This window comes from Sturnus vulgaris, chromosome 19 (assembly GCF_052056855.1).
Source record: "Sturnus vulgaris isolate bStuVul1 chromosome 19, bStuVul1.hap1, whole genome shotgun sequence".
NCBI lineage: Eukaryota > Metazoa > Chordata > Aves > Passeriformes > Sturnidae > Sturnus > Sturnus vulgaris.
The window spans coordinates 2,030,297-2,054,588 of NC_142261.1; the positions used below are offsets into that span (position 1 = coordinate 2,030,297).

At 54.4% G+C, this 24,292-nt stretch overlaps 1 protein-coding gene across 2 annotated transcripts in view; it reads left to right on the plus strand.

Moving 5' to 3' along the window:
• NCOR2 (nuclear receptor corepressor 2) overlaps positions 1–24,292 on the plus strand; it is a 224,543-nt gene that overhangs the window by 177,602 nt on the left and 22,649 nt on the right. For both annotated transcript variants that reach the window (XM_088176263.1, XM_088176264.1), the window contains exons 18-27: positions 1,873–2,015; positions 6,236–6,383; positions 8,785–9,337; positions 13,597–13,717; positions 14,602–14,848; positions 19,436–19,591; positions 20,056–20,195; positions 20,276–20,381; positions 21,024–21,128; positions 21,966–22,069. In XM_088176263.1, the coding sequence (XP_088032389.1) occupies positions 1,873–2,015; positions 6,236–6,383; positions 8,785–9,337; positions 13,597–13,717; positions 14,602–14,848; positions 19,436–19,591; positions 20,056–20,195; positions 20,276–20,381; positions 21,024–21,128; positions 21,966–22,069 (1,823 nt within the window). The remainder of the gene's footprint in view (positions 1–1,872; positions 2,016–6,235; positions 6,384–8,784; positions 9,338–13,596; positions 13,718–14,601; positions 14,849–19,435; positions 19,592–20,055; positions 20,196–20,275; positions 20,382–21,023; positions 21,129–21,965; positions 22,070–24,292) is intronic.

Here is a 24,292-nt window from a genome sequence, read left to right on the forward strand (position 1 = left end):
GGCCGGATGTGATTTTTTTAATCTTTTTTTTTTTTAAGAAGTCCCAGCCCATCAGCGGGGTGACGGAGGTCGTGGGTTTGGCTGAGCGAGGCTGGGAGTTGCAGAGTTAAAGCCCAAACTTGTTTCTTGGCTTGCCAGGGCCTTTCTGGTGCTCAGTGCATGTGATGCCTCGTACATGCAATTTGATAAGCCTGGTGCTGGGACGGGCAGGATACAGGCACCAGCTGGATGTTAACTCCTGCTGTGCTGGGTGCTGCTGGTTTTCTCCAGGACCTGGGAAGCAGGGAGGGGGATTTCATCTCTCTGGTGGTCCATGGTGGCATCTATTCAATGCAGCCATGCCCTCAGCTCCCACACTGTGCCCTCCCCTTGCACAGAACAGATCCTGGCTGGGGGGCAGGATGTAAATAATATAAAATAATAATATAAAACCGTTTTTTGGACCTGGTTGCATGTGGCTGTGCTGAGATCAGCCCACCCCCTGGGGTTTGTTGTTGGGCTGAAGCAGAGGTTGGGCTGGCACTTTAGGGCCGGGCTGACACATGGCAGCAGCTTGGCAGGATGCTGGCAGCAGGGCTGGGGCACAGCTGCCATGTTCCCAGGCACGAACAGAGCCATGCCAGGAGCCCCAGCGTGGCACTCACCATGGTCCCAAGCCCCATGGTGTCAGGGAGGGGCTTGGATACGGAGCCGGTGGTTAATGCCTACTCCCAGCCACACAGGGCTCTGTGGTTGGTGGCCTCTGGGCAGAAAGTGCCCCAGCAGAGGAGAAAGATGTTCTTAGCAGTTTCATTCCCTGCTGGCTTTCAACTTGAAGTTACACTTCTGTGGCAATATAGTAACTCTGGACTTAAAGACTCTGCCTCCTGTGCCCTCACAAGGTGCAGGGAAGGGCTGGGGAACTGTTGGCCTGATAGTGGCATCACATGGGCAGTCAGGAGCAAGGCAGGCTGGCAGTGTCCCACAGGCTGCTGGCAGCTCCAGTCCCACAAGACACCACACAAAGGACCAACCACACAGCAGGAATAACCACAGGCAATGAGGGGTTGCTTCTCAGAAAGCCTGGATGGTTCTTTCATAGGTCACCTCCAGGAGCCTGGGATGTAACTGCACCCACCCCTGGCCTGTGGTTGTAAATCCTACCTCCATGTGCAGGACCAGGGGTGCCCAGATACCCCTGCAAAGATGGCAAGGGCGTGGGGTGCTGACTGCCTCCTTCCTCATCCTCCTCCAAACCCTGCTGGGTTTGCCCCATGTTCAGGTGGCACCATCTGACCAGGATTGCCAGCCCTTGGCGTGATGCCTGACCTGGGAAGCTGCTTTTACTCATGAGCCTGTGATCAGCACTAATCCCTTGGCACGCCTCTTCCCAGCCAGGGACATCACCTGGGCTTCCCTGCCAGGATGCTGTTGCTTACCTGCCCGGGCTTCCCTCCCCTCCCCTTCCCAACGGGTGCCTTGCCACCCGTCTTGAAATCCTCACTGGGGCACAGGAGGCTGGGAAGAGCCTTTGCTTCATGCTAGGGGCTGAGAGCAGCTGTCCCAAGTTCTCCTGGGCGTGCCAGCACCTGCTGCAGCCGTCCCAAAGGGAAGGGAGCACCGCTTGTCCTCATGACTGCTGAGACAGGGCTGTGGGACGTATTTTATTGCAGAGACAGTCAGCATAGTGCCTTTTTCCCTTTGGAAAGAAAAACAGGCTCTCATAGGTCATCCCCTGGCCTGGAAGCCATTCAGACAGGTGCTAGTGACCATATTGTTCCTGTGGAGTCTGGCTTGCACGGAGCTGGTTTCCCGTCCTGTGTGGATAATGCTGCCCTTGTGTGAGTGCAGCTGGTGTTAAACCTTTCTCCTCTCTGCCTCCTCCCACTGCAGGTCTCCTTGAGCATGGGCGGAACTGGTCGGCCATTGCCAGGATGGTGGGCTCCAAGACCGTGTCACAGTGCAAAAACTTCTACTTCAACTACAAGAAGAGGCAGAACTTGGACGAGATCCTACAGCAGCACAAACTGAAAATGGTGAGAGCCCTGTCCCAGCCGGCCCTGGGCACTGTGGATATTTCCTAGCAAATTCTTGGATGCTTCCCACAGCCAAGACGGGTCTCTGTCATATTGGGTGAAAGCTGTGGGGACTGTGGAGTGGCACAGGAAAGGGTTGTCCCCTCATCTGTCCCTGGGAGGTCTGGATGAGGCAGAGCTGCTGCGTGGGAGATGCCTGGGTGTGTGGAGCGTGGCTGGTACACAGGGAGATAAGGAGCAGGAGGAGGAGCAGGGCTGTGCTGTGTTGGCCGGGATGCAGGTTCTGATGCCTGTGCAAATACTTGGTCTCTGGTGAGACTGTGCTGTTCCACCCCAGCGAGCTGAGAGCCCAGCTGGGCCACACGGGTCTGTGCCTTGCAGGTTCTGCTGCTACCTGCAGTAAACTGATTTGGTTTGCCTCAAAGAAAATCGGGGATTTAGGACAACATGAGGAAAGCCTGGCTCCGAAGGAGGTTTTCTTCAGCACTGCAAGCAGATGTGCACACCTCTCCGTGCCTCAGTTTCCCCTTCAGATAGGGCAAATGCTGCTGCTTTCCTGGCATGTGTTGCAGGGTGTGAATGCAGTGGGGCTTGTTTGGTGTTCTGGAGATAGCCTGGACTGCTAAGAAACACTAAAGATTATAATTATTTCATTTGTGGAGTATCCTGGGGTTCCCAGTTTCTGGCTAATAGAATTCACATGGCTAAACCCCCAAGGGGTGCTTTGAAAATGCAAAGGACAATGTTCAATGCAGGAATCTTTCCAAGCAAGCTATTACAGCAAGAGTAAAAAGAAAGACAGGAAAACATTCAATGACTCACCCAGGAATTTAATATCCTAGTCAGTCTATAGGAATGAGAGAAAGAGAAGACATCGGCGATTCTTTTTTATTAATTCTCTGTGCACAGAGACACTCCTGTGTTCCCATGTTTCACCAAATTGTTTTTAGAAACAAAGCAAACAAACTATATAAAAGACCCCCAGACCCATATAAAGGCTGGAATGAAATATTCTGTGAAATGTGCATCAAGCCCTCTGAATATAAAAAGTTACATTAGAAAGATATCATTGTTCATTACTGGGGAGAATCTGAAATAAGATCATACAGCTTTGCTGGCAGTGGAGCCGGTGTGTATTAATTTACTCTGCTCCCTAATGTTGCAGAAATTATATCACGGAAGTGTTTTTCTGCAGAACCACATTTTTCCCTGCATCCGTCCCTCCAAGGCAGCCGCTAGACTTCTCCAGTCTAATTGCTCACTCTCACTTGCAGTTTATATCAGCATCATCATTTTATTTTTCGAGCATTGGAGGCTGTGGGATTCGGTCGTGGAGAAGAACAATGAACATTCAGCTGTTATTTATTGTACTCTATTGTTTTGTGGCAACAGCAGATGCCAGAAAGCTGAATAAAATAAAAGAACAACTGAGATGAAATTGCCATAGACCTTCCTTCCTGACTCCTAAATATAATCCCAAGCAAACTGAGCCTCCAGATCTCATCCTATAGCCAGTATCAGCCATGACCTCTGTGGAGGAAGCACGTGGTGAAGCAGTGTGGCATCGTTTAGTTTTGCCATGATATCCACAGATGATTCCCTGACCTCACCACCACCAGCTATTGCTGATCATGTGCAGGGAAATGCAGTGGCTCTGCTTTTCCTCCTCTCCGTAAATGAGAGTAAACTTAATTAGCAGATTTCATTCATTTCCCAAATGGGGCTCATTAATATTATAGCCTCCTCTTCCAGGTAGGTGTGACACCAGGATTCGGTTGGGTGCAGGTGACTCTGAGGAGCTGCAGGGCCAGTGTGGGATGGGAAACAGACACCAAACCAGGCAGCTGCACCCTGGAACAGGCAGCCTGGCACTGCTGGGGCAGGGTCAGGCCACCTTGAGGCTTCCCTTTATCTGCCCTGCTGTGTGTTTTGGCTTGGTTTCGCTGCTGTGCCGTTCAGATGTGTTCCAGGCATCAGCGTCACTTAGCCGTGACCTTCTGCACACTGCACTGGCTAATCTTGGCATTTAAGGAAAGCAGGGCATTGGGATACACGGTGTCCTCAGAGCTGCTCCTTCTGCTAGTGGCTGGAGATTAGGCACTGTCTTCACTGGGATCAGTCTGTGGTGTGATTGTCACTTTGGTCTGCTGACTGCTGGGCTTGTTTTGGCTTGAGCAGGAAAGACTGGGGCCAGTTATCGCTTGGAGACCGAGTCCTGTGGATCTCCTCTGAGCAGCATTTCTTTAATTCCTTGCTTTTTTGGATGATGCTGGCTTTACATAGCAAAACTGCTTCAGGAGTGCAGTCTGCTGGCTTCTGCTTCTGGGGAATGAGTGTGTCTGACTTGGCTTGGTCTTGCTGTTAGGACAGGCTGAGCCTGATGGGAGGATCCCATCAGGGTGACTCTGTGTTGGTATCGGGGTCTGGGAGCTGTTTGATGAGTGCAGGGAGAGGCCAAATTTGTTGTGGTGGCCGGGAAAGGCATTGTGGAGGAGGAGGCATGGAGTGACCCCTCGTGCAGGGTTCTGTGTCCTTGCTGTGCACAGTGTATATCCTCGGTGTCAGTACATCCAAGTCCTGGATGCTCCTCACGAAATACCTGGTGGAAGGTAGAGAGGAGCAAGACTGCACAAGGAGTCTGGAGCTGTTAGCATGATAAGAGGCAAAGTGGTGGCATTGAACACATCTCTAGACGTAGCCAGGATCTGCCGCCTGCATTTCACATCATTTTCCCTAAATACCAGCAGTGGGATCTGCTGGGAGAGGGACTCACAGTGCCCCTGGGGCCGCTGGCTGCTGTGCTCTGCCAGCCCCAGGCTGTGGCCAAGTAGGGTGCTGAGGCAGAGGCTGATTCCCAGCTAATTCCCAGCGAGGAGCCTGCTCCTGCCCGCGGCTGAGTCACGGACCCGTGAGTAAGAGGCAGAGAAGTCTTTGCCATAGTAACGTCGGCGCTTTGTCAGTGCATTAGCGTGATGGGGAGCTGCTGCTCCACACAGGAACGTGCGATGCTGAATCGCTGCCGTGGCAGAGGCGCCAACGCCGGCAGCACCAGGACACCACCGGCAGGGCAGGGATGGGGCAAGGGAACCACAGAGCCTGGCGTTCCTCCCGCTGCCTCTCCGCGCCTGCACAGAGCCGCTTCTCAAGTGCCTCTTCTCCCTCTCTCCTGCCCAGCTTGATAAAAATAGATTTTGAGCAAGCAGCGTTTCCAAGCAAAAAGCAGTTGTATTTGTTTGTTTTATCTGGAAGTTTTCTAAAGGATTGAAAAGTTGGGGGTGGGGAAAGGGGGGGACCAGCTCTTCCCAGCGCAGAGATCCAGCAGCAAAGTTAACGTTTCCACCACGGCTTTATCTTTTCATCCATGTAAATAAACGTCCTACACACGTCACTCATGTGGGGTTTGCAGGGAGAGCCGGAGATGATGAGCCTGTTCCTACTGGTAATATTTACTCAAGCAACAAGAGCAGGAAACAATAGCAAAGCCGAGACTTTTCCTTTAGGTCTGCAGGAGTGAGCAGCTGTCCTCACCCTCGTGGCTGTGGCACGTGCTCCAGCCAGGGAGGTTGGGGCTGTCTCAGGGCAAGCCAGGACACCAGGCAGTCACTTTTGGGATGCTGTGCTGCTGAGCTTGCCCACTGTCCACCGGTGACAGCTGCGCTGGCATGGGAGTCAAAGTTCCTTAGCAGCACCTGCCAAAGGGGTCATGAGAGCAGGTGCATGAAAGTGTTGGCTGGGCCGTATCTGGGGCATCAGCTTCCTTATCTGCAGATAAGCGTTGAGTGCGGCCACGCATGTTTGTGTAGCTGGAGGTAGAGCCTGGAAATGCGCAGGACCGACACATCACACGTGTGTCATGAGCAGACATGTGACCCTCAAGCTCTTGCCAGCCCTGCACTGGTGACCTCTGCATGCTTGTCCCTTGTCCGTGTATCCGTGCCATCCTTCCCCTGAGCACTCGCTGCTGGCTGAGGCTGCAGCTCCCTGTGGAGCCAGGCTGGCCATTGCAGAGCAGTCAAAAGTTTTTGGCCAGGTGACACCACGCTGCCAGGCTTTCAACAGGCGAGTCTGCTCCCAAAACCTGGTGCTCAGAGGGTTTACCCAGGGCAGGGGGGGTCCCTGGCAGTGTGAGCATCCCTCTTGACCCTTTGGGCCGAACCAGTGCTCTGCTCCTCCATAACTCCCCATAGGCTTTGCCTCTCACCGTTCTTCCTCTTCTCCAGGAGAAAGAAAGGAACGCCAAGAGGAAGAAGAAAAAAGGCGCCGCTGTTCAGAACGAAGAAGCCGCCTTCCCTCCCGCGGCCGAGGACGAGGAGATGGAGGTGTCAGGGACGAGCGGCAACGAGGAGGAGATGGCGGAGGAGGCGGAAGGTGAGGCAGGCGGGGGCTGTGGCAGGGATCGTGCTCAGCTCTGCTGGCTTCGCTGCCCGCTCGCAGCACACGGTGCAAATGTCAGCCCTCCCAAGGGGGTCTGTCACCCCGAAGTCACACCGAGGTGACGCTGTCTCACAGCACTCGTGGCATTTTGGATGCCTCTGGATTTCACGCTTGCAAGGAGTGCCCTGGATCACTGCCCTCCTCCCGTGTCTGTCTGGACACATGGCTATTTTGGGAGCCCTTTGGTTTCTGATTTCTGTCACTGCGCTTTCCAAGAGCGCACAGCTTCCCAGGGCCTCTTGTAAATCACATTTCTTGGTGTTTTGCTTCAAAGGAGGGTCCCTGCATGCTCTTAGCCACCACTGTGGGCTCTCATGGAGCTTATCATGGGCTCCAGGAGAGATAACCCACCAAGGTCTGTGTGCACGCATCCCATCAGGGCATTGCTGCTTTCCTGGGCAGTGGAGTTCCTGGGGCCCAGCACTGGAACAAAGGCGGGGAAAGCCGTGGTCTGATGAACCTTAGTGGGGCTTTTCCTCCTCCTTTCCCTTTTAAGGCAGCATTTTTCTCCCTCCCATCCATGCCAAAGAAAGGTAACAACTTGAAAGTGACAATTTTCAGCTATTTACTGCTTAGAAAGCACAGCAGTTTGGAGTTTAGAGAAAATGTGCACAATTTTCCAACAATGCCCATTTGACTTCTGTCAAAGTAATTTAATAACTTAACCAGCACTCTGGCACCACACTGGTTCCTGGCCTTAGCACCCAGGCTAATGGGACTTGAAATGGGAAATCTTTTTAAATCGTCCTTTTGAGTGACTCATTACAAGGCAAATTCCAGGTAAATTTTTGTGCGAGGTGATACGTGACTCACAGGAGCAAAGTGAAAGGTAGTTACTGCTCTTTGTAAGAGTGCTTGAGAGGAAACAACATGATTTTGAGATCAGAGACTGATCTCTTGGCATGCTTCTGAGCCTTGCTCTCCAAGCATTGGCTCTTGTTCTGCTGGTGGGATGCCCTACAGAGTTGTGGAAAAGCATGAGCAGGGGGATGAAATGTAATGGGCATGGAAATGCCAGGATAGTGTTAGAAAGGAGATGGGCACTGGCTCCAGGGTGACATTTGGAAATGCTCAGACGAATGCTTGCAGTTGCAGAGGCCATGTGGCCAATCCAGGGGCAGGGGGAAAGACTCAGTGTGGGAATTATGGTGTAGACTGTGGATTCAGCATCTGGAGGGAATGCAAGGAAGTCTAGAGCTTGGCTGAGCTTGGGATGAGACACTGTTGGATGTCTCAGCATGGCATTCAGAGTAGCATCAGGTGGCAGTTGGGAAGAGTTTTGCCGAACACACTGTGAACTTTGTCCTGGCTGGGTGATGGGACACCTCGTTTCTTGTTTGCAAATGAGTAAGATTGGAGAAGACTGAGATTCCTGATGAGTGTGGTACGATTTCAGACTAAGGACAGATGGATGTGCTCTGATGTACAGCTCTTAGGACACAGTCCCTCCTGTGGCACTCCTCTCAGCAGCATTTGAAAGCTGGCTGAGCTGCTGTGGAGAGAGGCAAGTCAAGTGAGGAAGCCTTTGGGGCATGAGCATGAGAGCCCTGCCCGGTGGGGACACGCTGGGATGGGACTGTGGAAATCTCCTGGTGTTCCTGGCCCTGGCCATGTTTGTCCAGCAGAGGCTTGGAGGGAGTGATCCTCTCCCCAGCTGTAGAAACAATCTCTTGGCAGCACCTAACTCTGAGCAGTGCATGGATGCTTGTGCTTCCAGCTCACATCAAGCCACTGGTGGCAGATCTGGGAGTGATCCTTCCCGTGTAATAATTAACCTGTCCTGCAGCACTGCCAGCGCTTTCCTTTCGCTGACCCTGACCTCTTTTCTTCTGCCACCGGTGGCTTAAATAACAACAAACACATGTAGTGTTTTGGTATGGTCCCAGCTGCTCCAGGGGTGGCAGAGCCAGGGACACAGGTGACGTAAGTCAGCAAGTAGGGTGCCAGTGAGGTGCTCGGTCTGGGGCAGCTGATCAAGTGCCATGGGTGAGAGGGAGAGAAGGGAGCAGATCTTGTCCTGCCAGGCCAGCCAGCAGCCAGGGTTTTCCCTTAAAATCCAGCTTCCCAGCCACTCAGTCTCTAGGCTTTTGGGCGTGTGATTTTGTGTTTGGGTGGGGGTTAACAGTTGTGCTGGGCAAGCAGAGAGGCCCCCAGAACAGCCCTTTGCTTAGCAGGCTCTGGAGCTGGGGATCCCAGCACAGTTCTCCCAGCCCCGGGATCATCTCCCCCTCAGAGGAACGAGGGCGTTCTCTTCCCAAGGGAGGGGGTGGAGGCAGCGATATGGGAAGCAAGAATCTCAGGCTGATCCTTATTTTTATTTCTTCCCTTTTCTCAGCTGCAGTAAATAACAGCTCCGACACCGAGAGCATTCCCTCGCCAAGGCCCGAAGCCAAAGAAGGAGGCGAAAACGGGGCCAAGGCACCACCCGGGCCAGGAGGTGACGCCGGCACAGAGCCGACAGTCAAGTGGGAAGAGGCTCCAGCACCCCCTGACGCTCCCCCTGCTCCCCCAGCCAACCCCGCTCCTGCTGCCAGCCCCCCACCAGAGACAGCTCCGGAGCCACCCAGCACCGAGGAGAAGCCAGAGGACCTGGTGGTGGACGTGGTGAAAACGGAGGAGCCGGAGGAGAAGGTGAGCGAGGAGCCCTGCAAGAGCGAGGTGAAGAAGGAGGAGAGCGAAGAGAGCCAGGAGAAGGACAAGGGGAATGACAAGAAGGTGGAAAGCGGCGTCAGCAGCGCAGGGACGGCAGGGACGGAGGGGACACCCAAGGCTGAGAAGAAGGAGAGCCACAAGGGCAGCAAAGGCCCCGGGGTGAACCCCGACAGCGACTCCAGCGCGACCTGCAGCGCAGACGAGATGGACGAGCAGGATGCTGTGGACAAGAGCAGGTAGGAGCAGGGGGACTGGGGGACAAGGGCATGGCCCAAGGGCCAGATGAGCTTTTCCACTGTGTGTCACAGTGCCCACGAGTGCCTTTGTAAGCTCCTCCTTGGGAATATCACTGCCCAGGCGCTCCCTCAGGCAAAGGGACTTCCCAGCTGTGTCCCCATGTGCCCCCAGCCCTTTGGCCATTGCTTCCAAAGGGGCTGTGACACAACAAGCAGTGTGATGTCCCAACCTACGGGGGCTTCTGGGACATGGCCGTGGGCAGATGTTGGGTGCAGAGCCACTGCATCTGCTGGTGGCAGCTGCCAGTCTGGGTGACGCAATGGAGCAGGATGTGCTCTCAGGGACAGTGGAGTTGTGCTGCTTTGCCAGCATCCGGGGCTGGGAATGGTTTGTGTCTGAGTTGGCACTGGAAGGAGAAGAGTCACGTCAAGGATGTGTTTCCACTGTAAGAGGTGATGAGTTGCTCCTTTGGCAGAGATGTTGCTCAGATCTATAGGGGCAAATTATCCATCCTAGCCATAAAGGCAGGAGAATGTGGTCTGTGTGAGCTTTCCTGGGGCCATGCCAGTGGGTTTTCACCTGAGGCACTGCAGTCCCGAGCCCTCCACCCAGCCGTAGGCCTGGCAGCCAAGAGTGCCTCAGACCCTTCATGGATGGCTCTTGGGACAGGGAGGAGAAACACTGGCCTCCTCCTTGGAGAAACATCCTGCTCCCCTCCCAGCTTTTCCCACAGGGCCCTCCCCACCCAAGAGCCTCACAGATGAAGAGAGGGTTTTCCATTTTTTAAAGAATACGTGTGAATACACACATCTTTGTAGCACTGAATTTTGTGATGGCTCCTGGGCCAGGCAGGACTCCTGTGTACACCCTGCCATTGTATGTCAGGGTGGCAGCTCCTCCTTGACCCAGAGCTGGGCAGGGACTGAAGGCTGCATCAAGTGTCATGCAAGCCTTCTGTGGGCTCACAGGGAACAGTGTGGCAGCAGGATGGGTGCTGCCAGGCTGGGCAGTCTGTGTGCAGTGCTGTGGATGGGGTTATTGAAATGTAAAGTGGTGGGATGAAGTCAAGAGGGAGCTCCGGCTGTATCCCAGGGCTTCAAATGGCATCTGTGCTTCCCCTATGATTGATGCAGGAGCCAGTGGATGAGCACTGCTGGTGTGGGAGCATCCTCAGGGGTGCAGCCCCTCGCTGCTGAGCAGCTGGAATAGCTGGTGGTGCCAAGGGGTGGTGTGGGTGCTGCTGGCCCTGGCCCCGTGGCAAGGTTGAGGCCTCTTGGCTGCAGTGCTCCTCTCCAGCGATGGCCAAAGTCCAGCACCACCCCTCCCCACCCTCCCCTGCTTCCCAGACAGGAGAAAATCTCCCAGTAAGGGAGAGTGAGGCCAGCAGGGCTGTTCTCCAGTTTAACATTAACCCAACGGAAAGCAGGGCAGCAGTGGCTTGTACCAACTTCTCAGCAGCACCGGAGCAAGGAGTCGTCTTGGGAACGACTTTTCCATCGCGGCTCCTCGCTGAGTCAGCGCCTATCTCACTTGTCAAACAGTTCCAGCTTCCAGGAATATTAAACATTAAACAGGCGTCCCGCAGCTCCCGGGCCACTCCTCTTACCCAGTGCGGCTCTGAGGCGCGGGCAGCAGCAGAGCCTGCTGCCATGGCAGGGCTGCAGCTCACGCTGCCATCGGGCTCTTCCCAACCAACCCAGCGGCACCCACAGGGTTGATCCTCAGCTGGCTCAGAGCTTTTGGCCCGCACTGAGGGCTCGTTGCCTTTGCCAGCTGTATCCTTGCTCCCTTGCCGTCCCCGTGGGCCGAGGGCTGGTGGCCCGCGGGCGTTGGCGCAGCCCCGGTGCCGCAGCGTGACTCGCGCTGAGCGGGACCGGGCTGCCGCGTGAGCCGCCCCGTCAGCGCATCACCCGATGCTCGCCCACCCACCCAGCGCCAGCGGGGCGTGGGTGCTCTTCCCTGAGCTTGTCAAAGCAGCAAGCTGTCCCCAGCATCTCCCAGAAGAGGACAGAGGGTGGCTGGGGTGTCCCCGCGGTGAGAAAGGAAAGGGTTCAGAGTAGGGGCAGCCTTTTTTGGGTCCTCCCGCGGTTTCACACTAGCAAAGACATGTCCAGGATTGAGGAGGCGCAGCCTTAACTCATCCAGGCTGAAGGAGGCAGCTGGTTGTCTGTGGTTCCATGCAGCGAGGGCTGCAGGAGGGCTGCTGCGAGCACGGCCAAGATGTGGTTCAGCAGGAGGTCACGCCAGATGGGGACTTGAGAGGGAGGCCACACACAGCTCCTGCTGCAGACCTGCAGCACGGTGAGGAGACACCTGCACCCACCATCCCACTGCTGCACGTCCCATTGCTGGCTCAGCTGTGGGTGCAGGGACTCTTCCAGTGCCATGCTGGAGCCGTTTCTGTGGCTTAGGGGAGCCTATTGTGGAGCTCTGCCTTTGCACAGCTACCATGGAGTCATGTTTGGCTGGGTCATGTGTCAGTGTGTTGGATCAGCTGGAAGTTAAATTAGTCCCCATCCATCTTCATGGCAGAAGGAGTGTGGGAAATGCAGTGTCATGGTCATCCCCAAAGCTGCGTGCCTGGGAGGGGACATTTCCACACTGCTGAGGCTCAGCTGTGAGCCTGCCAACCCCCTCCTGCCCTGACTTTTTCCCATCCTTCCCAAAGCCATCAGCCATCTTAAGGCACTAGTCCTTGGGTTTGGGAGACGCTGTGTTGGCAGCAGGTGGATAAGAGATGCCATGAATTGTTCTTATGGTGATTTCCAGAGCAAAGCATCCAACAGACATCCCCATTGTCTGGCGCAAGATCTGCTGGGAGGGACGTAATAAATTAGGCAATTTGCATATTGATGAATTTAATACTGACTTTGGCTTCCGAAGCATCAGGATCCTTGAGGGCTTCAGGAAACCTGAAGATCTTGAGGGTGCTTAAAGGGACTTTAAGGGTGCTTAAATGTACCTCTTCAAGCACCAACGAGAGCACAAGGCAGCTGCTGGGGTGGCAGTTCCACAGCTCAGCCTGGCGTGAAGGTCTCAGGAACAAGTGCTGGGTGCCCTTGTCCCCAGCCTTGTGCCTCTGCAGATTTTGGGGCATTGCACCCTTCCAGGAGTGTGGTTTCACAACACCCATGTGGCTGCACAGGCAGACATCATTGGGATTATTTAGGGAAGAGTTCAAATTTGCTGTCCCTTGGTTGCTTTCGCCTGGGTACCTTACCCTGGTCCCAGTGTGGAGGTGGGCTCCCTTCCCCTCTGGTGGCATGCACTGTGCAGAGCTAGGGCTGGGGCAGTCCCAGCACCATGATGAGTTTATTCCCCACACATGGCCCCGCCACACTTGTTTATTCATCCAAGGGTGAGCATGGAATGACCTTGAAATTTATAGGCTGAAGAGAACACTGAAATAACAGCTAAAATAAACAAATCAAGCTGTAAAGCTTGAAAACTATGAACTGGCTTCAGCAAATTGGAGTCAGGAGGGAGAGAAAGCAGAGATGGTCTGGGCACATGTGGTCCCTGAGGTCTCAGCATAAGCTCAGAGCTGGACACACCGAGGCTTTGACCCATGGGCTTTGCACTCCTCCATCCCACCCCGTTTTGGTGGCACCATGGAGATGCCCCCCATGTTTGCACAGGGGTTCTGCAGGGCTGGCTGAGTGTCTACCAGGCAGCTCAAACAGCCAAGGGGAAGAGCAAGTGCTGAGGGTGCAGGGCTGCACAGCTGCTGGGCTGCTGAGTACCAAATCCCATCCAAATCCAGCCTCTCGTCTTTCAAGTGACCCAAGGGCCTGAGTTGCTTGCCCAGGGTGTCTTGCCCTGGCTTTAGCACCTTGATAAAAGAGCAGCATGAAGCTGATCTCCAGCCCTGGGTAAGCCCTACATGTGAGCTCTGGAGGGTAGCATGATGTCCAGATGAAATCCGAGCTGGTCCCCTCGCTCCATAACACCCAGCTCTGGAGTCCATTTTCCCTCAGGTTTTTTCTGGACATCAGCAAATTAGCTAGAAATAGTGTGGGGTTGAGGTAAAGTGGGCTCAAGAAACTCTTGAGCCAGGCATAAGGGTCTTGTTTGAGCATGTAGTCCCATGGGGGTTGTCTTTGAGCCCAGATTCCCAGCAGCGAGCAGTGGTCGAGCACGCTCCTCTCTGATGCAGAGGATGTCCTGTGGGTTTGGCAGCACAAAACAGGGGTGCAGGGTGTGGAGGAGCCGTAGGCCATTGAGCCTGTCCATGGCTGATGTTGTGTTTTGGTTGCAGGTTGCTGTCCCCCCGGCCCAGCCTGCTCAACACCCCCAGTGACACCAGGCTCAACTCCTCGCCGCAGAAACCGCTGGACCTGAAACAGCTGAAGCAGAGAGCTGCTGCCATCCCTCCCATTGTGAGTACCCTGCTGGAGAGGGGCAGGACCGGGAGCACAGCCTGTGCCTCGTGTGTGCTCTCCCTCTGGGCTCCGTGGTGTGCGTCAGGGTTCAAGGATGTGCTCATCCCTGGAGATGGCCTCTGGTCCACAGAGAGCTGTGCCTGGGTGGTGCAAGCCCCCGGCCAGGCAAGGTGCTCCCTGTGCAGAGCGTGTTCCCAGCTGCTGGAGCAGCTCTGCCAGCAGCATTTGGATGTCTCTTGAGCTCTTTTATCAGAAAATCGTGGGAGGTCTGGACAGAAAAAGCTTCTCATTGCCACATGACTGCTGCCTCCCATTGCTTTAAAAAGAAAGAGTTCACCTTCCCAGCCCTGCACTTCATGTCGGGCTGGAAGGATGTCACCTTCCTCACCCAGGAGCTTTGCTTGGTCCCCCTTTTTGAATGCCCAGTAGCCGTGTATTGAAAGGACTGATATAGTGGCTTGGGCTGTGAGAAGAAGCATCCTGCTATCTCCAGGGTCAGTGCTGGGTGGGCAGGGAGGAAATCCCTGCTTTGGGGTTTGCATGCTCAGGGAGGACCCATTCCTGATGCTCTTCCAGTTTCCCATATTACAGCTTAAGATGTGGCTGCTGTAATGTAACTTCTGGCAAAAGCTGTAAGCACGTAACTATAGATTAGAGGTCTTGTACAAGTCTGACTCTTTTGCTGCAGTATCACCAGCACAGAGCTGGTGCTCTTTGTCTTGGGCTTTTTTAATCTCCTGTGACTTGTGAGCTTTGAAGCCTTGTTTGGTCTCTGCTAAGATAGTGTGGGGCAGGGGCTTCTCACAACTCCTGATGTCTTCAAGACTGCTATGAATGTAAACAGCACACGTGGAGCGTCACCAACTCTTCCTGCTTTGCAGATTTCGGAAGGTTTCTCAGAGGGGGTGTTGCAGAGTGGAAGCGCGAAGCCTCAGGTGCCTCCCCACGCCTTGGCTCTCTACCAGCAGCAGATCACAAAAGCCCACGAGTCTGCCCGCGAGGACGTGGCCCCGAGCAAGCTCTCACAGTCCCAGCAGCAGCAGCAGCAGCAGGCTGAGAAGGAGCAGCAGCAGCCCAGCAGCAGTCCCAGGGGGAAGAGCCGGAGCCCCGCTGTTGGTGACAAGGAAGGTAGGGCTGTGTGTGCGTGTTTATACCCGCCGTGTGCAGCTGTACGCAGCCAGCAGCTTTCCCCCTCTTAGGTGAAAGCTTGTTTCGACCCCTGAAAGCTCTTTAATAGCATCTTGAGGCAGGACGAGAGAGGCATGGCTAATTTCCCATGTTCATTAGACAGTACATGATGTCTCATTGAGCCCGCAGCAAACGCCGGGCAGTGTGGAGCTCCGAGGAGGTGAAGATTGCCTTTATTAGCGTCTGCCATTCACCAGAGAGCAGAGGGGCCTGGAGGCATGCCAAGGCTCTGGGTACAATGGCTCTTTTCTACCTTGCTGGCTTTCTATAAAGAATGCTTTTAATGCACAGCGGGGACCATTATTTCATTTAAAATCAATGCTAATACTGTGACTCGGAGTCCAAAGGTTCCTGTAAAGATTCCCAGTGCTTTCTCCCCGGAATAGCTCTGATGTGGTTTGGCTGCCTAATGAGCAATTCAGAGGTTCCCACCGTAGAGCATCTGAAACATTATTAGCTTGATCACCTGGGGATCAAGGTTAAGGAGAGACGGGAAGTCCTGATGAGACCATCCTCTAAATGTGTTTTTAATCTGAGTGTTAGATTCTGTTCCAGTTTGGAGTCTGTATCCCTGCCCCCTGTAGCCAGCCCGTAGGTCAGTTGTTAAGGAAGGTGAGAGGCTGTCACCAATGGCACAGTCAGGAGCCAGGAATGGGTACAATGTCCACCAGTGCTGGATCCTGAACAGGAATGGGTGCAGCTGCAAAAATCACCTGCTTATGCATGGAAGAGGAGGGTAGATAAGACTGCACTGAGGAGGCACTGGACTTGGGTTGTGATCTTTGCTGGAAAATCACTGCACAAGTTCAGCCTCGGGCAGCCAGGATTGTAGCAGCCTGCTCTGCAGTGTCCAGGCCAGGTAGTTATTCCTCAAGCTGTCATGTCCCTCTGGACAGAAGGATGTGCTTGCAAAAAAGATGGGTTGCTGGCACTTGGCCATAGTTTTTTCAAACAATAAATAGCACCATGTGTGCATCACACCTTCAGCATGTTTTGCATATAAGCAAGGAAGGTAACTGCTCACCTTGCAAGAAAGGGAGTTTCCCCTAAATCGTGGTGTTGCCACCCGTCAAGTCCCATTTCCAGTAGATCTTATCCCGCTGTGCTCCTGTTTGCTGCCCAGGTGGAGCAGTTCCCCTCCAGCTCTTCCTCCTCAGTGGCAGGTAATCAGGTTTGATCTCCTGTGCCATAATCCTGTGCAGATCTGATGCTGCACTGCTCAGCTTCCTTGTGAGCTGGGTGCCACAGCCAGCACTCCAGCCCGGAACTCTGCATCGTGTCCCAGAGCTCCAGCTCCAGCTTCCTGCTGGCCACAGGAGGATGAGGAGGTGAGGCAGATTAGTGGGTATGAGGTACAAGGCAGGGTTTAGGGGTTGAAGTCACACGCTCCACTCTGTGGCCTGCTGGCACCATTTTCAAATGCAAGGATCTGTTATCCAGGTGGATCTTTTGTTGCTTTGTTCTCTGTGAAGCACTAATGATATGAAGCACTTTATTCTCTCCTCTGTGCAGCTCCGAATCTTTCATGTTAATGAAAGTAATTATGCCTCCCTATATCCCTGCAAATATCTCAGCAGGTCTTGGGCTCCAGCTGTGTGCTCTCCAGGCCCTGTGTGGCTATGCATCTGTGCTGGGTGCCACAGTGGGTCTGGAATGCATGTGGACCCCAGGGAGACATAGGCTGGTCTCCCCTGTTCGTGATGGGAATGCATCTCCCTTTTGAAAAGCAGCAGGTTTGTGATGAGTCACCTCGAGGGGAGAAATGAACTCCCCCAAAGCCCTGGTTTCAGTTCAAGTATGGACTCAGGCACTGTCTCAGTTCTGTCTCTGCCTCTTGGAACACGTCCTGGCTGTGGGTCAGGGGTTAGAAGGGAGATAGCCAGATAGTCCTGGCAAATCTGTGTGCATCCCTTCCCTCCCCTGCTCTCCAAGGCATCCCAGTGAAGTGGCAAGCATCCAGCCTGCAGACATCGTGCTGCCACATGGCTTGGAGCTAAAAGTGAGAGTCCAGCAGAGCCCTCTGGAGAGCAGCCCTGTGCCACCTCTCAGCAAGGGGCTGACTCCACCAGAGCAGGTACTCGTGTTCCTCCCTGGCTCGATAAGAGAGCTTGAACTCCTGCAACCGCTCCAGAGATCAACATCCTTCAGAGCGCTCTGGATCCGCTTCAAAGCCAAGTCTTGCACACATCCTGGCCGAGGCGTTGGCTGCCTCGCAGCCGCTGGCTGCGGCTCTATCGCCTTGGAGGGTGGCCAGCCAGCCAGCCATACCTTCCTGAGCGCTGCCCTGCCTTCCAAGAGGAGCTGCTGCTCGCGGGGCTGGGCAGAGGCAGGCGGCCCTGCCTGGGTCTCCCTGCCAGGCAGACGGATCCCTTTCCCGAGTTGCCGTCGGGCGTATCTTCGGTTATCGCTCGGCGGCTGCAGCGCCAGCCGTGCGTTTGGTGTTGATTTAGTTGTGTTTCATTTGGCCTTTGGAGGCGATGGGGAGCCAAGAGCATTAATTTGGATGACGGATCATATAAACTCTGACTCCTTCTCTCCCATTCCAGGGACTTGATAAACGGTAATAGGAACTCTCTCTTCCCCGTGTAAGTGCTATTTTATCAAAAGCTGGCTGAGTTATAGCCACCCTCTAATGCGGGGGCAATTAGGAACTGGCCACATTTCACAGGCTGGAGAGGCTCGCAGGGGAGGGGACAGCTCCCACGGGCAGGGGAGGAGGAAGAGGCTCTCCAGGAGCCATCCAGGGTGCACATAGCCTTGGCTGACAGTGCCTTGGCGTCAGGGAGCATCTTCAGCTGGGAGATCCCAGTGCCGTTTGCCCCCACGCAAGCAGAGCTGGGGCCGAGCTGAAGGGGAGATCAGGGAGTGTGGATGTGCCAGAGAGTCTCCATCAGTGAGGAGGATGTGCCTGGATTCCCCTCTGTTGGCAGGTTAAAGGGATCCTCTCTAGGATCCTACGTGGGGACAGAAAAGCCACAGCCAAGGTCTGGTCCCACCAGGCTGCAGAGGTGTGAGTGCCTGCACACCTCTGCGTGCCCAGAATGGATTTCTTCTCTCACTGAAGCAGACAAGAATAATCTCCCAGCTTCTGAGTACCCTGAGCATTAATAACGATAATGTAGTAAAGCCTCATTAAATTGGGCCTCTGATAATCTACTTGCCCTATTATTAGGCTTAGCAGGATTCAGCATCTATTTTTATCAAAAATTGATGGTTAAAGGCTGGGTTCATTTGTGATTGCCATTGTTTACTGCCCAGTTTCTAATTTCTGGTCAATGCAAACGTTACACAGGTGGATCTGGGGAGGAAGGGCAGTGCAAAATGAAGTGTTTATTGATTACAAGCAAATCCTACCAAGCCTGCCTCTAATCCATCCAGAAAAGGCTGTCTCATCTGTCTGCTTAGCCAAGCATGAGGATGCACTTGGCATAGAGCTGGTGCAAATGAAGCCTCTCTTTTCCTCAGCATCCTTCAGCACATGGCAGGGTTCAGGTGTCCCCAGCACAGCTCCTCCATCATTAAGCTCTTCTTGGCCTCTCATCAGCCTTTTTATAGCTAGGATGAACCCAGCCTGGTATCCAGAATGCCCTGAGCCAGGTAATTTCAGGAAGCTTTCCTGCCCCCAGCCTGTGCCTCACAGAGGACCAGTGAGCCTCCCTCATGTCCCTCATTTGGTTGTTCCACAGAGCCTGTCTCCATCTTCCTTTGCCAGTCTTGAGCAGTGTGCTTGTCCCAGGTGTTCAGAGAACATCCGTGTGTTATTCTCTTGCTGTCTTGAGAAACTGATGCCATTATTTCTGACCCCTTCCCACAGCCTACAAATGGTTTATAGCCAGCCTCTAAGAGCTTTCACGTCTCTGTGTGATGTGGGGATGAACCTGTCCCTGGTGTGCTTGGCATTGCAGTGGTCCTGGCAGTGGCCTGGGGCTCTGCAGGCACCCTGTGCCCAGCTGCACACCACAGTGTAGTCCCCAGTGAGCTGGTGCCCTCTGGATGTCCCCCGTGCACCAGAGGGATGCCAACATTGCTGCTTCTTGGCTTTAACCTCAGGGGAAGATGTGGCAGCATCATCATTAATCATCGTTAATCTGCCGTGCTGGGATGATGTGGAGCTATGGGCACAGGCAGGAGCTGCCCAGGAGCAATTCACTAATGGCCAGGTCCTGGCAAGGAGCTGGACTCTGTGACCAGCTGCATGCCAAGTACCATCTCTCCTGGGTGAGGTGGGATGGCACCAGGTCCGTGGAGCTTCCTGCAGGCAGTGAGCACCAGCAGAGTCACCAACACAGACATCCCACCACACTTCAAATCTGAGGAAAATAAGTGCTGTCAAATCCAGGTGGTGACACTGAGCTTTTTCCTTTTAGTTTGGTTGGGGAGTTCAGCCCTCACCTCATGGCCAAGCTGGACTGATCTGAAGCCATCTCCTGTGCTTGGAGCTGGCTCTTGTTCCCCTGCCTGTGCTCACAGGGACCCCTCACTCATGGTGGCCACTGACCACGCAGTTTCTTTCTGTGTCTTTTGCAGAGAAGTCCGTGCATTTCTCAGCCATTGCAGAGGCTCAGAAGCTGAGTGCAGAGTCGATGGCTGCCTCGTGCTGGCCCCCTGTTCTGTCCTATCCCCGGGATGTGATCAAAACTTCTCCCCAGGCAGAGCCCCACTTGTTCCAGTATAACCCACCAGGCAAGTAAAACCCACTGACTGCATGGAGTGTGCCCTCCCCTGCCTTACCTGGGACTGAGCACACAGCCTGTGCTTACAGCCACTATCACAGGTTGGGCTATCTAAAGGTCCCCGGGTGGTCAGGTGTGTGTCCCAGCTCTGGCTGGGGCAGGTGTAGGGATGTGGTTTGTCACAGAGCAGTGTGGGTGCAAAGTCAGACAGGTTTTATCCCTGGCTGTGCTGTCCTCTCTGGCTGGAGGGCAGAAAGGTCAGGCACAGCTCATCCTCTGGCTGCAGAGGGGACAAGGCAGTAATTTAAACTATTCCAGTCCTTTCCAAAATGACCTGTGTGACTTGGAGCCTCGTGCAGGCTCACAGCCAGCCGGGTCACTGCATCCAGCTCTGCTCCCTCCTGTGTCCCTTTTGCTCTCTGCTGGCTGCTCTGCCTGCCCTCAGTCTCACTGACATTTGTGTTCTCCTCACAGGACACCCCATCCCACTCAACCTGCATGACAGCTCTCGCTCAGGGCTGCAGAGATTAGCCAGCATCTCCAACCCTCCTCCCCTCATCTCCTCCACCAAGCACCCCTCCGTGCTGGAGAGATCCGTCGGATCCATTTCCCAGGTAGGACATTGATAGTGTGAGTGCTGGAGGTGCCTCACAGGGACCATCAGTTGTCCCTGACCTCTCCTCTTGCCCCACAGGGAATGCCCATCCAGCTCCACACACCCTACAGCCCCGAGCACGCCAAGGTCCCCGTTGGTTCCATCACCATGGGCCTGCCACTAACCATGGATCCCAAGAAACTGGGTAAGGAACTGGGAGACGAGTTGTTTCTCACGTGCTCTGAGAGCAGGAGGGGAGAGAGCTTGACAGAAGCGTAGGGGAAAGGAGGAGCACAGAGCACAGCAAGGGAACACAGAGAGAACTGCTAAGAGGATGAAAGGATTAGTCCATCAGGGGAGCAGAGACACAGGGAGCTAAATTTGTTCAGTATAGGGAAGCAACAACTCGGTCAGAGACGCTTCCCAGCCTATAAATACCCTTCAGGTAATACTGTGATCGAAGGAAGGAAATATATTGTTGCTGCCCAGGCTGGTAGGATAAAGAGTAAATAGCCTGAAGTGAACAAAGAAAGTGTTTAGTCTGCAGATTTGGAAGCTTTTCTTAACAGCAGGAGGGAATGGGTGAGGGATCAAGCCTGGGGAGGAGAGATATGAGCTCTGTTTCCCACTGTGTGTGGATCCTGTTATAAACCAGCACAGGATTTTCAATGTCAGCTCTGGTCCCAGTGTGGGCAGTGCCAGGGCAAAGGTTCTTCCCTGGGGAAGCCCATCCCAAAGAGTTGGGAATGGCAAAGGTGCCAAGAAGGTGCTGCCTCCGGGCTGGCACAGCCGGGAGCTGTGGCCCCGTGTCCTGCACCTATGCTGATACATGGTTAATGTTTTCCAGTGCCTTTTCCTGGAGTAAAGCAGGAACAACTTTCTCCTAGAAGCCAGGCCAGCCAGCCAGAAAGTCTGGTTCTGCAGCCGTCCCAGGAGGGCTCCATCCTGCGGGGTGAGGACACAGCTGTGGGCAGGGGGGGGTGGCTGGCACTGCCAAGCCTGGGGAATGCCACACTGGCTACAGCTGCCCAGTGATCTCAGGTTTGACTTCTGGAACTGTGCCCAGCCAAAAGGGTCTCTTTGTCTCCTTTCTCTAGCTCCCCAAATCAGGGCCTCACGTGTTGATTCTGGTGGAGGTTTTGTGTTCAAGGGGTACCTGAAAAACTGTTGCTTAAGACGAAGCAAGACCTGTTTAAATTACATTTATTGGTGTTTTCACGCTCTTCATTGTTGCTGCTGCAGCTGGACAGGGACCCCATTTTGGTTAAATACAGCCTCATGGGTTTCTTTCCCCATTATCCAGGCAGAAGAAAACAAATGCAAAGGTTTCTGGTTTGTGAATTCCCCCAGTGAGACAAGCTGGGAGGCTGAGTGTGGTGGGCTGGCTCCAACCCAGGACAGATCTGTGTGAATGAACTCCAGCCACCCTGAGCTGCATCTCACCACAGATCTGCTCTGATCACATCAGGAGAGGCTGAGCCAGGCTCTGCTTTCTCCCAGGCTCATAAATCTGCCTGGCACCTCCACAAAGACAGCAGGGAGCTGATAGCCTCAAAATATCTATATTTTGCCTCCTCTCCACCCCACACCCACAGGGATGAGTTTCTCAAGAGACTCGGTACAAAGGGTTCTGCAAGGCTTGGGATTGAACACTGACAGCTCTTGGAGGGTGTCCCCTCCAGTACCACAGAGACTGGGTCAAATCCTGCTCTGAGTAGTCTCAGCCCCACGGGTTTTGTGCTGCATTGAGCAAATCCAGCCCCCAGCTCACAGGTTTTGTGTCCCACAGGTACTTCCCTCAGCTCTGCCTCGGGAGGAAGCATCACCAAAGGAACACCCACATCCAGACCCCCTCCGGAGTCGCCCATCACCTACCGAGGGTCCATCACACATGTAGGTCCCTTGTGTCCCCTGGGTGCTGGACACTGGGGGTTTGTGGGGCACACTGCGGGTGCAGGGCAGGGCTGTGCAGCAGCTCCGTGATGCTCCCACCCCACGGAGCCCCTCAGAGAGGTCTGCAAACAGCCCCCACTTGGGATGGCATGAGCTGTGTCCCATGAGTGGAGACTGCAGGAGAGCAGAGCCCAACAAACAGCAGTGCAGCCTTACAACACCTTTAAACCCAGCTTTGCCTTTTGTAGCTACCAAGAACAGAGGCAAAAGCAGCTGTAAATGGCTCTGGCAGGATCATCTTGTCAGGGCAAGAAAGTGGAGCAGAGTAAAGGAGATGGGTGGAGGGCCCAGGCCAGGTGGAGGAGGGAGGAGGCTGTGAGGGGCAGGTAAGGTGGTGAGAGCTCCTGCCAGGGCTGAGCCTGCTGTGCTGGGGGTCCTGCCCAAAGGCTCTTCAGCAGGAAGATACTTTGGCCTTAATCTCTACCATCCATCTTCAGAAGAGCAGCTGGCAAGCGGGCAATAGTTTCTTGCAGTGTGAGTTATTGCTCATCTGGTAACAGAGCGGAGAGCATTAAAAAAAAAATCTGTTTCCCGTGGGGATTTTATCTGGCCATCGTTCAGATATTTAAAGACATTCAGGCTCCAATTTTTGCCTGCCTTCTTCAAGGAGGATGACCATGTTTGCTTTGTTCCTGGGGACCTGATCCTGAGTCCTGGCCCGGAGCAAAGATTTAGCTTTCCTGGTGCCCTGTGTCCAACAACTGCCAGGAGTGGGTGCTCAGGGGCTGTAAATAATCAGAACAAACACTTGCTCCATCCTCTCAGATGCTCCTGCAGCAGCTGTGGGCAGCAGTGGGTGGGCATGAAGGACCCTGAGCACCATGTGCCAGTTCAGGAGATCAGCAGAGTTTGTTGAGACACTGTTTTGCATCCAGCTAATGAATCCATCCAGCTAATGAATCCATCCCGATTCCTTTGTTTGGCTTGGGATTAAGGTACCAAGCCCAGACCCAGGGCATTGCCTGGCTCTCCTGCTAGCCCAGCAGCTTACATCCTTTTGCTCCTGCTGGGGAGGAGACCCCTCTTCTGGCAGCAGCTCCTGGTACCAGAGCTGATACTTGATCTCAGATTAGTCATCCAGTTCACAGGAAGCAGATCTTGAATATATGCTCTCTGCTCTGAAGCCATCTGTCATCACTTGTTTTCACATCCCCTTGGAGCACATCTGTGGAAGGGAGGTGACTTACCTGGGGCTGGGAGAGCCATTACCAGGTGTCCAGATCCACTGGAACGGTGAATGACTGGAACATTGAACCCACATGCTGGCATGTCCTGGCTTTTGAGGACTGCTGCTACTCTGAGGGCTCGGTAAAGAGCAGGGGCACCCCCGGACAGGAGTGGGGAAAGAGTGGCACAACCTGGAAGCACCAGCAAAGCTGGCAAGGGCATCACGTCCCCAAGGCTTCCCCAGGCATCAGTCCCAGGGCTTGCTGGGGTTACATGAGCTGAGTAGACAGGTGTCAGTCAGGAGTGTCACTCTGACAGCATCACTGTGCCTTGGAGATGGAGAAGGGGGACTGTCACCCCATGGTGGCTGTTCCCAGTTGGCACTGACGGGTCACACCGGCAGAAGGGGACAGGACATCCTCAGGGACATCCAGCTCCGTGCGTTTTGAAGGGGATTCGGGGGGCAGGTGCTGTGAGCTGCGTCTGCCTGTGGTGAAGGAGAGCTTTCAGTTCACACTGGTGTGTGTGTGGGGAGCCTGCTGCTGTTGCTGTTGGACAGCTAAGGCAGGCTCTGCTCCCCGACCTGCTCCGGCACCGGTGTCGCTGTCACCGCAGCCGGGCGCGCTGCCAGCCGCCAGCTCCCGCACGCAGGCAGCTCACTGAAGGTCACACTGCTGCCAGCAGATGTGCCTGGGTGGGCAGGACAGCTCTGTGGCTCCTGTGCCAAGCTGGGGAAACAGGCTTCAGGGAAACAGCTAGTGCTGGAGCCGTGCCTGCTGTCACTTAAGTTGTCCCCAGGGGAGCACCAGCCCTGTCCCCCAAACGTGGGGAGGGGGAGCAGGCCAGGTAGCTTACTCCAAAACACACAGTGGGGAGAGTTGCTGTTGTGGAGGTGCGTGCTCTCCTCATCCCCTGCCTCTTCCCAGCAGCCTCACACAGATCACGTCCCTTTTTACCGCTCCTCGTTACCGTCCTCATCAATAATTAAGCTGCAGG